This window comes from Aquarana catesbeiana, linkage group LG06, assembly GCF_042186555.1.
Source record: "Aquarana catesbeiana isolate 2022-GZ linkage group LG06, ASM4218655v1, whole genome shotgun sequence".
Classification (NCBI taxonomy): domain Eukaryota; kingdom Metazoa; phylum Chordata; class Amphibia; order Anura; family Ranidae; genus Aquarana; species Aquarana catesbeiana.
The window spans coordinates 174,981,978-174,995,487 of NC_133329.1; the positions used below are offsets into that span (position 1 = coordinate 174,981,978).

Below are 13,510 nucleotides of genomic sequence, written 5' to 3' on the forward strand. Positions count from 1 at the left end.
ACCTTCATATCTCCCCCCATCTTTACCCATTCCACCCACCAATAGGGGTTGACCTGTCACCTGTCTGCCCCATTATAATCCAATTCACCCTCCCCCCACAATCCTAATTTAAATACTCAAATATAAAAAGAAAAAAACTGCACTATTAATGGACAATAAACTAAGCAGCGACTAAAAGTGTTATACAACACTGAACAGAAATAAAAAACAAACAAAAAGTCGCGCTGAATGGTGGAAATCGTGGGACAATTAAATGTGCTCACACTAATGAGTGCCAATAGGCCACACTAATGAGTGTCAATAGGCCACACTAGGTAAACCTGAAAAATAGCAGATCTAGGTACCTAGTTCATGATTAATTTTTTGATTATTATTTTCACTAGTATATCACCTTCCATATATTGTCATCGGTTCCAACATGGTTCCTACATGGTCATGCCCAGCCCCCCACAGTAATTTAACACGCCAGTCCACCACATGACGAACCCTGGCACTAGGGAGACAGCAAACCATTTGGTTGAAGCGATCCTGGCGACAAATTTTTTTCTATCAGTCCTGATTATAGAATCCCCTATTACCACCAACTGTCTAGGCCTACCTGCACCCCCCTCACCACCCCTACTAGATGGGCTACTCTCCCATTTGTTAGGGGGAACAGTGACATCTAGGGCTGCCACCTCTGGGCTCGATACCTCCACATCTTTACCGAACTTGGCGAATCTGTTAGGATGCTCAAACCCAGGGATGGCCATCCCTTTCTGTGAGCCGCGAGAACTCCCTCCAACTATATTAACCCATCTTCATACCTGATAATCCTTACTTACCCCTCCACCCCACTAGCTGCCTGCTCAGTGAGCAGAGGACCCCTTATAAAAAGGTTGTCAGTTCTGCCCAGTGTTGCAATTTGCTCCTCCAGATCTCTAATGCGAGCTTCCACAAGGGCAACCTACTCATATCTGTTGCAGCGGTACCCATCCTGGGGCTGTTTCTCCATTGTTGTATACATCCATGTTTACCATGGACTTTTCCAGATTTTTTTGGTCACTAGGTACCATGGCACATAAATGTCTGCTTTTACTTTGCTCAGTGAAAGTACTCACTGAATTTATAAAAGCTGGCTGGTGAATGTTGCAGAAAGCAAATGCGAGAAAAATCTAATCAATTTTAGCTTAAGGTTCTGTTAGTTTTTCTGCTGCAAGCCTCAGCTGTAAAAAAAAAAAAAAAACACAAACAAACAAACAAACAAACACAACACACCCAACAAGAGACAAATCCCATTCATTTCAATGGCCCCTGTTCACATGTGAGCATTCCATCGCCTGAAGCAAAACGCTGCCGTTGCTCAAAAAAAACGTCAGGAGCTTCTTTTTTGGCAGATTAAAAGGCAAGGGGAAGTCTAAACACCATTTTTCATTTTCCAACTTTTTTGGGGGCTTTAAAAAAGGTATTCAGTAAATGAATAATAATATCACAATCCTGAAACACAGGATATATAAAAAAAGGAAGGCATGAATGCAATTTAGAATACATGCCGTGTGAAGGGAATTGGAAACTCAGAGGGTCATCAGTGGACAGAGGACCAGCATTCCTGGAGGATAATTTGTACATGCTAACTAACAAGTGGATTGGAGATGAAAGTTCTGTGAGCACAGTGGTGATATGGGGGAGTCCGCATTTGACACCAAAGTGATATTGTTCACAGGTTTTGAGAGAGAGCTAGAGAGAGCGAGCGAGCTAGAGAGAGCGAGCGAGCTAGAGAGAGCGAGCGAGCTAGAGAGAGCGAGCGAGCTAGAGAGAGAGAGCGAGCTAGAGAGAGAGAGCGCTAGAGAGAGAGCGCGCTAGAGAGAGAGAGCGCTAGATAGAGAGAGCGCTAGATAGAGAGAGCGCTAGATAGAGAGAGCGCTAGATAGAGAGAGCGCTAGATAGAGAGAGCGCTAGATAGAGAGAGCGCTAGATAGAGAGAGCGCTAGATAGAGAGAGCGCTAGATAGAGAGAGCGCTAGATATTATGACGTTGGAGAAAATATTTTGTTATTTGTATATTATACCACGTTATTGTTTGAATTACGATGTATATAATTTCACTAACTCTGTGTTTAGTTTATGCATAATAGGGGTGCAGTATTACTTGAGAAGCAAAATTATACCCCAGCTCCACTGCCCAAATGATGATCTAGGACCTGTGATCCGGTGCTCTAGCCAGGACATTCAGGCCCCAAAATGTAGTACTTGAATCAGAAAGGCTGGCGACTGATGCTCTTGAATAAAAGTCCTTTATTTGGTTGCATGGGTACAGGCTACACTGATGCGTTTCGTCAAAGCCTTCATCAAAGCATACATGTTTGATTTAAAAACTGATATTTAGAACAGAGTAAGCACTCCAAATAGGGAGGGTGCATCCTAATCAGAGAAATCAAAACAATTAAAAGCACAGGAGAGAAAAGAAAGAAGCACAGCAGGCATATGAGAGACATATGAACAAAAGGCATATTCAAAATGGTGTGATAAATGTATCAAACAATGCGACAATGTAGAAAAATGCGATGTTAAAAAAAGATTTATATCAATCCCATCATTCAAACCATACGGTTTTCTAGTGTTGAGGGTATGTATCCACCATACTTCAGAAACCACAGCCTTAAAGCGGGGTTCCACCCAAATTTTGAACAATATCTGTATGTATTCTCTACCTTGCCTAGATGCTGACATGCCGTTTAAAAAAAAGTTAAATCGCCATAATTACCTTTATTTTTCTATTCTTCTTTGCACTTCCTGGTTCTCCTCCCGTGGGAGTAGGCGTGTTTCTAGCCTCTCCCAGACTCCTGGGAGCTAGTCTCAGGCTTCCCAGGATGCCACTGAGCATGTGCGGGAACAAGCGGTGAATGCTGGGAGCACAGCATTCACCACATCCAGGAAATAAATGCTTGTGGGCTTCAAATGCCCACAATGAAGATGGAAACCGCCTGCAGTGATTATTATAAGTTATTCTTTCCGACGAAATTTGACACAGGCGGACATATTACACACAATATGTGAGTATGTAATGCTGAGAAGAAAAGTTTGTGAATGAACAAAAAAAAAAAAAAAAAAAAAACCACACACGATAGGTGGACCCCCGCTTTAAATGCCTTGAAAATGAGATCTGACATAGTGATTCGCCAGGCAGATAAAGGGGGGTACTGTAGTGATCCTAGATACTGCTAGTTACAAACAGGAAGCACTCAGGCAGCTGGAAGATCACATCACATATCAGTTCTGATCCCACAGCAACTATATAACAAAAATTGTTACGCTTATTGGATGAAGGTAAGGATATGGGTGTTTTAGATCAAAAAAACTGTAGGATTATCTCATAGTCACACATCCCATTACTCAAATTTTTCACCATCTCCCCAAAGTGCACAAACAAGATAATCCAGTGAAAGGTCGCCCCATAGTTGCCGGCATAGGATCACTATTGGAGATTAGGAGAATGGGTTGATCAATTTCTTCAACCGCTTGTTGTCCATCTACCTGGGTTCATAAAGGACACTAGATATTTGTTAGCCCACATGCAGGAAATTATTTGGTCCACAGAATGCATTTGGATCACCAAAGATGTTAGATCTCTGTATTCCTGCATACCTCACTAGCACTGTTAGCCATCAAACATCTTTCACGCTACAATGGTTACAGTCCTAATGTATGCAAGTTTATTTGTAGAGCAGTAGAGTTCCTCCTGACACACAATTTCTTCATGTTTGACGAACGATACTACAGTCAGAGTCAAGGTGCATCCATGGGGGCTAAATTTTCCCCCTCTTTGGCAAATCTTTACATGGGCTGGTGGGAAGAATCCACTTTATTTGCCCATGGTAACCCATTCAAAACCAACATCGCCTGGTATGGTCGTTTCATTGATGATCTGATTGTGGTATGGCAAGGATCGAGTGGTGACAAAGGTGACTTTATGAAATATATTAATACCAACTCCTTAAACCTAGAGTTCACCTGTGTGCACCACCCGACCCAAATAGACTATTTGGATTTGACCTTGATGGGGCATCCAGATAGCAACACAGTGACTTCCAAAACTTTTAGAAAGCCCTGTGCAGGAAATTCCCTTTTATTGGCCAATAGCTGTCACACCATCAAGTCTTTGCCTACTGGTGAATTAATCAGGGCCAGGAGAAACTGCTCTACAGATAAGGATTTTTTGCAAGAATGCACAGCGATTCAAAAACGACTCAAGGAAAGGGGCTATACACGATCAATAGCTAGAAGTCAAAATATAGCATATAGATCGGGTGGAGACGATTCAGAAAAGTGGCACAAGCACAAACAGTGTAGGAATTACAATAGAAATAAAGTTCATCTTCTCACTACTTTTTCTTTAGAATACAACAAAATCGTTGCGATTCTTAAAGTGCATCTCCCCATTTTGTATGCTGACAAGGATCTGTACTCTTATCCAGGGCGGTTGTCAATTTTCCAGTAGAAGGACCCTCAACAGGTCATGTTTTCAGGCTTTCCATTTTGCACAGGTGATTGGATCAGTTTCACTGCCTTAGTAACTACCACAGCCGTTTCATCTGAGGGAAATCCTAAAAACATGACCTGTTGGAGTGCCTTGAGGACTGGAGTTGAAAAACACTGCCCTAGACACATAAGTGGTAGCCTGGAAGTATATTTAATGCATCTGCTATTGAATGCTTTGAATGAAAAGGGCAGGGCTTAGCACCAGAAAGGGGTGGAGCCAAATATGGATAAAAAAAAAAAAAAAAAAAAAAAAAAAAAAAAAACCACACACAAACACACACGCCCCCTGTATTGCCTGGGGCTAGAACACAGAACTCCAGAGATTAAAAATGAAAAAACACATACACTTTAGAAACCATAAAGTCCCTGCATTTCCACAAGGCTGTTCCCTTAGGCATACTTTTGAAAGAAAATGGTTAAAACTCAACAGGGCCAAATGGTGAAAAGTTAAGCAAATCCACAAAACACTGCCACTTTAAAATAGATGAATAAAAAAAAAAAAAAAAAAAAAACCCAACCACACAAAAACACAAAATTGGATTTGAAAAGTCAGATGAATAGAATGATTATAAGAAGAAAGTACGGTGGATTTTTGATCATTAAAATAAATAAAGGCTCTACTTACAACCAAGTACTGCCTTGAAGCGTGCAAGTGAGATGAATATACCAAGTATGACCAACACAACGAAAAGAATAGTAGTCACTTCATCATACAAGTTTACTTACTTGATCTGAATTGCACAGGTGAGTTTTGGCTAGAGAATGATACTTTCTGACCCAAAGGTGTTGATTGTTCAGATATCGATGCCTGGACAGCTATGTCAGTGCATTCAGTTACCGGGCTCCCATTAACAAAAGATTTCAGCTTTTCTTGCTTCTGTTGCACTGCTAGCTCTTGCTTCAAGTCTACATTTAAAAATAAAAAATGTAATATTACACCACAACAGATGTGTAAGTGACATTCTATCTATATATCCACACACACACACACACACACACACACACACACACACACACACACACACACACACACTAACTCAATGTTAGTGTTTGGCTGAAGACATTCATCATCAATCCTTTACTCCTTTTAAATCATAATGGCAACAAAAACTACCCAAATGACCCCGATCAAAAAGGTTTAAATACCCTGTAGATTTTGGCCTGATAACATGCACACAAGTTGACAAAAGGGATTGAATGGCTATTACAAAAGGTATCCATTCTCACCTGTGATCGGTTTGCTTGTAGTGAGTGTGAATGAGTGTGAGTGAGTGTGAGTGAGTGTGAGTGAGTGTGAGTGAGTGTGAGTGAGTGTGAGTGAGTGTGAGTGAGTGTGAGTGAGTGTGAGTGAGTGTGAGTGAGTGTGAGTGAGTGAGTGTGAGTGAGTGTGAGTGAGTGAGTGTGAGTGAGTGTGAGTGAGTGTGAGTGAGTGTGAGTGAGTGTGAGTGAGTGAATGAGTGTGAGAGTGTGAATGAGTGTGAGAGTGTGAATGAGTGTGAATGAGCGTGAGAGAGTGTGAGAGTGTGTGTGTGTGTGAGTGTGTGTGTGTGTGAGAGTGTGTGTGAGAGTGTGTGTGAGAGTGTGTGTGTGTGAGAGTGTGAGGGAGTGTGTGAGGGAGTGTGTGAGGGAGTGTGTGAGGGAGTGTGTGAGGGAGTGAGTGAGGGAGTGAGTGAGTGTGAATTAAAGGTCAATGAGTTTCTGGACTTCTGACAGACCCTTGCATCTTTCAGAATCCAGAAACAGTGCAGCACTGGATGAGTCATGGGGAAAGCAAAAGAATTGTCCAAGGATTTGCGGGAAAAGGTAGTTGAACTGTATAAAAAAGGAAAGGGATATAAAAGATATCCAAATAAATGGAGAATGCCAATCAGCAGTGTTCAAACTAATCAAGAAGTGGAAAATGAGGGGGTTCTGTTGAAGCCAAACCACTGTCACGTAGACCAACTAAAAAGTTCAGCCACAACTGTCAGGAAAATTGTTCAGGATGCATAGAAAAGCCCACAAAAATTCAGGTGACATGCAGGACTCTATGAAATCATGTGGTGTGGCCGTTTCAAGATGCAATATAAGGAGGCACTTGAAGAAAGATGGGCTGCATGGTTGAGTCACCAGAAGAAAGCCATTACTACGCAAACCTTACAAAGAATCCTGGTTACAATATGTCAAACAGCACAGAGACAAGCCTCAAACCTTCTGGCACAAAGTCATTTGAAGTGATGAGACCAAAAATAGGATTTCTAAAACAGCTTACCTGTAAAATCCTTTTCTTGGAGTACATCATAGGACACAGCCTCAAGTAAGTACTTGGTGGGTTATGGGCCTACCTTCAGGTGTTGACACTGGTATAACCAAGACAGGAAGTTGACGCCCCTATATAACCCCTCCTCCTTCCAGGAGTCCTCAGTTTTTGTAGCCAAGCAATATACTTTCACCCCATAAAACAGAGGGGCTAGTATCCTATGATGTACTCCAAGAAAAGGATTTTATAGGTAAGCCATTTTAACCACTTGACAACTGGGCACTTAAACCCCCTTCCTAACCAGACCAATTTTCAGCTTTTGGTGCTCTCACATTTTGAATGACAATTACTCAGTCATGCAACACTGTATCTTTATGAAATTTTTGTCTTTTTTCACACAAATAGAGCTTTCTTTTGGTGGTATTTAATCACTGCTGGGTTCTTTATTTTTTGCGCCGTAAAAGAAAAAAGACCGAAAAATCTGTAAAAAAATACATTTCCTGACGCCTCCATGGCAGCACACACACTGGGTTGTGACTCCGCCCCCACAACCTGACAGGATTGGTTAGCTATAAATTTGAAGGGGAGACACCCCGCTGCATTCTCTTTTTTATCCTCACCTGACAGATTGGGATATGCAGCTTGCTCCTGTTGTCAAGATAAAGAAAAAGAAAAAAGCCTCTTACCGCACTCGCCCCAGCAGGTTCAAGCCTCTCCTGTTTGGAAGTCCCTCCTGTACAGTCTCTAAAGGAGCTTCTATGGAGGGAACCCCCGGTCTGGTGGTCTCAGGGGGCGTCTGGACATCTGGCACAGTAAGCTTTAAAGAAGCTTCATATTTTTGCAGTGGTCTCCTTTTCCTTTTTGCCTGTACCTTTGTCTGTAGTTTACTTATGGTGTTTCTCTGCTTAGAGGCCTGCTGGCACTTGTTGTCCACCGCTGTAGGAACTGTCATGGCCGCCGAGGCCGCCTCCTCCACTCTGCAATTGGCCTCAGGGCTTAGTTCTGCCTTGGGAAGGTAATGCCCTTCTCCAAGATGGCGCCGAGGCGCTCGGGACGTTCTGCGCATGCGCGGGAGCGTCATTTTGCCGCGACGGCGGCGGCAGATTTAAAAACACAGGCATTTCTGTGATTTTTGCTGAGCAGTATCACAGATGCCTGAATGTTCACCGGCCTTCAACTGCTTTGCCAGAAAACGACTCAGCAAGACCAGGTAAGTCAATTTTATTCAATTTAGCCTTTTTTAAATAAATAAATAATATATTAAAAGAAAGAGTAAGTTTTAAAAAAAAAAAAAAAAGTTTTTTTCCTCTCTCTTAATTTCCTTCAGTCTACACTGTCTACTATCACTATGGAGACCACTGCCCGCGCAGACCACCATCAGCAAACGAGGTAAGAGGCTATTCGTTATTGGTAAGTATTGAAGAAGGGGAGAGAAAAAAAGAGAGCCAACCACTAACGCTGCGTTTTTGGCAGCCCCACCAGGTCAAGAGCCGCAAGTTCCAGGCGTGAGAGGACATCAAGCCATGGGTCAAGCAAGAAGTCCAGCAGAAGCCGCTCAAGATCCTCTTCTCGCCACCGAAGACATAGCCGCTCACGTCACAGCCGCTCAAGACGCAGCCGCTCCCGTCACAGTCGGTCACACCGCAGACGGTCACCTTCATCGCACCGCCAAAGCCGCCACACCCGTCCTGCAGCAAACGCTTGCTGGGTATGCGGTGCACCAGCCTTGCCAGATAAACTAGTCTGCAGATCCTGCTTCAATGAGGCAGCAAAGGACAAAGAGCTAGACGCAGCAATGGCTACGGAGCTCATAAGAGAATCTGTGCGGGAATCCATAAGGGAGACAACAGCACCTCTAATCGATAGGCCTACGCCTAGCACATCGGTGGCGGATGACAGCCAACCCCAGGCATCAGAACCCTCCTCAGGAGATGAGGAACAGGACATGTCAGCAGATTTTGACTTTTCCCTGGTACAGCCTTGTCACTCTGCCTATTGAAGACGCAGTTTCCTTTCGGGATGTTCTGGATCGGAAATTGGATCTAGAATTGAAGAAAGCATACTCCACTGCTGGGGGCGCATGCAGACCAGCAATTACCACAGCAGCAGTGGCCAAAGCCATATCAGGTTGGGCAACCAAGGTGGAGAAGGATCTGCAAGACGGTACCGAAATAGATAAAATAATATCTTCTCTTCAGGAGATCAAGTTGGCAGGTGACTTTGTGGCAGAAGCCTCAGTGGATATTATAAGATCCTCGGCGAGATCAATGCTAGCCTCAGTCACAGCAAGAAGGGCCTTGTGGCTGAAACCATGGATGGCCGATACTGCATCCAAAACAAACTGGTGCAGGATTCCATATGATGGCTCAAACCTGTTCGGGTCTAAATTGGACACCGCTATTTCGAAGGTAACAGGAGGGAAGTCGGGATTAATTCCCTCGGATAGAAAACCCAAGGCCCAAAAGGGTTCCTTCTTCAGGCGCAACCTTCCTGAGAAATATAGGGAAGCTAGAGCCTACCGTCCTGGTAGGGAGTTTAGAAGGGACTGGAAGAACACAAGACCTTCCTTCCTAAGGATGCAGAAGTCCAAGCCTACCCCGGTAGGGGAGCAGCAGAAGTCCTTTTGAAGGTTCGCCTGCCCACTCAGTACAGGTGGGCGCCAGGCTCAAGGACTTCGCACAGATTTGGTCAAGCCATATAGAGGACCAGTGGACTCTCTCCACGATCAAATTTGGACACAAGTGGAAATTTATGGGCAAAATTCCAAAGAATCACTTCCAATCAACAAGAATGCCATCTTCACTAGTCAAAAGGAAGTTACTATTAAAATATATAGTGGAATTGAAGGAGAAAGGGGCAATACTGGAAGTTCCGTCAGATCAAAAGGGGAGGGGGTTCTATTCCCCACTATTCTTGGTAAAGAAGAAGACCGGAGACTTACGCCCTGTATTGGTTTTAAAAAATCTCAACAGGAACATAAAAACAGAGGCCTTCAAAATGGAGAGTCTGCAGTCTATACTTCTGGCAGTGAACCTGGGCGACTGGATGCTCTCAGTAGATTTATCAGACGCTTATCTACATATTCCGATTCATCCCGCCTTTCAAAAATTCCTCCGATTTGCCATCAACAAAAGTCACTTCCAATTTCAGTGCCTTCCTTTCGGCATCTCGTCGGCTCCCAGGACATTTACCAAGGTCCTTCTACCCTTGGTTGCATTCCTCAGGGAGAAAGGTCTGCGAGTCCACCATTATTTGGACGACATCCTGCTCTTGGCAGAAGATCAAGAAACCTTGCTATGCCATCAGAAGATCTTACTCACGACTCTCCAAGACTTCGGCTGGTTAGTCAACTGGAAAAAGAGCAGCTTACAACCCACTCAGAACATGGTATTCTTGGGAGCAGATCTGAACACCAAATTGAACATGGTACAACTTCCTCAAGAAAAGATTCAGCCTCTAGTACAGAAGATGTGGAGATTACTATCAGCAAGGCATCTTCCAGCCAGAGTCTGCTTAAGTGTGCTAGGGTCTATGGCTGCAACCCTGCCCATGGTGCAATGGTCACAATGGCACATGAGAATCCTCCAGAACTCCTTTCTGAGACAGTGGGATGGAGTATCGATGCGTCAGACCATTACCATCTCCAGACCAATGAAGCAATCAGTGTGGTGGTGGACACACTTGACCAATCTCAGGAAATACAAACTGATAGTTCCCCCAGATCCGATAATAGTCACCTCGGACGCCTGTCAGAGCGGCTGGGGAGCTCACTGTCAAGATCAAGCAGCGCAGGGCCGATGGCAGTTCCGGGGCCAGGATTTAGTATCGAATATACTGGAACTCAGAGCAGCTTTCCAGGCCCTCATGGCATTTGCACCAGTCCTCAGAGGGAAGAACGTGCTTATTCGGATGGACAACAAGGTGGCAGTATCCTACATCCAGAGGCAAGGGGGTACCAAGAGTCTCACACTGATGGAGGAAGTCCACCCTATCTTGGAATGGGCACAGGCACACCTAGCAGATCTAAAAGCAATATATGTTCCTGCGGCACAGAACATGTTAGCCGATTACCTGAGTCGAGAAACTCTTTCGAACAACGAATGGTCCCCGAGTCTCCAGGCCTTTTCTCTTCTTACGGAGACATGGGGAGTACCAGAGATCGACTTAGCAGCTACTCCGGCGAATACGAAGTGTCGGAGGTTTCTGTCCAGAGCATCTTTCCCTTCAGCCGAGGGGATAGATTGTCTAATCCATCCCTGGAACTTCAAGTTGGGGTACATATTCCCGCCAACTCCGCTAATTGCGAGATTCCTGTCCAGGCTTCGGAGATCTTCAGCCACGGTAATCGCGATAATTCCTCTTTGGCCGAGAAGACCATGGTTCACGACACTATTGCAGCTCAGCCTTCAACCTCCAATCCCCCTTCCGGTAACTCCGGATCTGCTATTTCAAGGCCAATTCCTACATCCAGCTCCAGAGAAACTACATCTGACAGCATGGAAGTTGAAAGGGTTAGGTTAAGGGAACAAGGCTGCTCACAGGAAGTAATATCGACTTTGATGCAAGCCAGGAAGAGCACCACCAACACCACCTATACAAGAATTTGGAACCAATTCTTTAGAATGGCGCAGCAGAAGGGATGGGATCCTATTGCTCCAGAACCTTCTCAAATCCTAGAATTCCTCCAATCAGGAATCAACAAAGGTCTAAGTTCAAGTACCCTTAAGGTACAAGTATCTGCCTTGTCGGCCAAAACAGGCACCAGATGGGCATTACATCCGCTGGTTATCCAATTCCTGAGAGCCTGCCTGAAAATCAAACCTCCTAAGAAACCAGTTTTTCCATCATGGGATCTCTCAATAGTTCTTGAAGCCTTCACCAATCCTCCTTTTACTCCATCTGAATCAATATCTCTATGGGATCTGACTCTAAAACTATCCTTTCTCATTGCAATCACATCAGCAAAGAGGGTGTCTGAGATCCAAGCACTGATGGCATCAGAACCTTACTTGGTATTCTTTCCTGATAAGGTAGTACTAAGACCTTCAGACCACTTCATCCCGAAGGTAGCAACTTCCTTCCATTACAACCAAGATATTGTCTTACCATCCTTCACTAATGATCAGGGTGAACCTCATCCTCTGGATGTTAAAACTACCATCATTAGTTACCTGACGGCTACGAATTCTTTTAGAAAGACGGATACCCTCATGGTCATCCCACATGGAAACAGACGAGGTCAAGCGGCTACTTCACGTACTATAGCCTCCTGGCTAGTCAAGTCCATCAAGAAGGCATACTCCATGCGGCATATGGCAATTCCTGAAGGCATCAGGGCTCACTCGACCAGGGCAGTGGCTACCTCCTGGGCAGCGTATTGCAGGGTTTCACCGGAGACTATTTGCAAAGCAGCAACTTGGTCCTCCAGACATACGTTTATTTCTCACTATAGAGTAGATTCTGCTCATTTGGCTATGGCAGACTTCGGTAGATCCGTTGTTAGAGCCAATTCTTCCGCATAATAAGGAATAAATATTATTTTCTTGCACCCACCCGACTGGCGAGTTATTTCCCAGTGTGTGCTGCCATGGAGGCGTCAGGAAAACGGAAAATTGTATACTCACCTTTCCGTAATTTTCCTTTCCTGACGCCTCTCCATGGCAGCACAGATTCCCACCCCGTTTTTTTTGGTGATATATTTACAGAGAATGCAGCGGGGTGTCTCCCCTTCAAATTTATAGCTAACCAATCCTGTCAGGTTGTGGGGGCGGAGTCACAACCCAGTGTGTGTGCTGCCATGGAGAGGCGTCAGGAAAGGAAAATTACGGAAAGGTGAGTATACAATTTTCCGTTTTTTCTTCATTTCTGTTATAATATTTAGCAAATTAGTAATTTTTCTTTATATTTTGGCCAAAATTTATACCGCTACATATCTTTGGTAAAAATAACCCAAATCGGTGGATATTATTTGGTCTTTTTGAAAGTTATAGAGTCCAAAAGCTATGGTGCGCATATCTGAAAATTGATCACACCTGAATTACTGACGGCCTATCTAATTTCTTGAGACCCTAACATGCCAGAAAAGTACAAATACCCCCCAAATTACCCCTTTTTGGAAAGAAGACATTCCAAGGTATTTAGAAAGATGCATGGTGAGTTTTTTGAAGTTGTCATTTTTTCCCAAAATTCTTTGCAAAATCAAGGTTTTTTTTTTACTTTTTTTTTTTCCACAAAATTGTCATATTAGCAGGGTATTTCTCACAGACCGCATATGCATACCACAAATTACACCCCGAAACACATTATGAGTATGGTGTATGGTGATACCACATGTGTGAGACTTTTACACAGCGTGGCCACATACAGAGGCCCAACATGCAGGGGAGCACCTTCAGGCGTTCTGGAGCACCCAGGCCAATTCTGACATTTCTCTCCTACATGTAAAAATCATCATTTATTAGCTAGAAAATTACTTAGAACCCCAAAACATTATATATGTTTTTTTTAGCAAAGACCCTAGAGAATACAATGGCGGTCATTGCAACTTTTTATCTCGCACGGTATTTGCGCAGCAATTTTTTTAACGCGTTTTTTTGGAAAAAAAAATGTTTTGTGCTTTACAAAAACCAAAACAGTAAAGTAGCCCAATGTTTTTGCATAATGTGAAAGATGAAGTTACGCCGAGTAAATAGATACCCAACATGTCACCCTTCAAAATTGCACGCGCTTGTGGAATGGCGCCAAACTTTGCTAC

At 43.8% G+C, this 13,510-nt stretch overlaps 1 protein-coding gene across 2 annotated transcripts in view; it reads right to left on the bottom strand.

Annotated features, from left to right (window-relative positions):
- The window catches only part of NDE1 (nudE neurodevelopment protein 1), a gene marked incomplete at its 5' end in the record, with an annotated part of 86,349 nt that overhangs the window by 33,501 nt on the left and 39,338 nt on the right, over positions 1–13,510 (bottom strand). For both annotated transcript variants that reach the window (XM_073591146.1, XM_073591147.1), the window contains 1 exon segment: positions 5,244–5,423. In XM_073591146.1, coding sequence (XP_073447247.1) covers positions 5,244–5,423 — 180 coding nt within the window.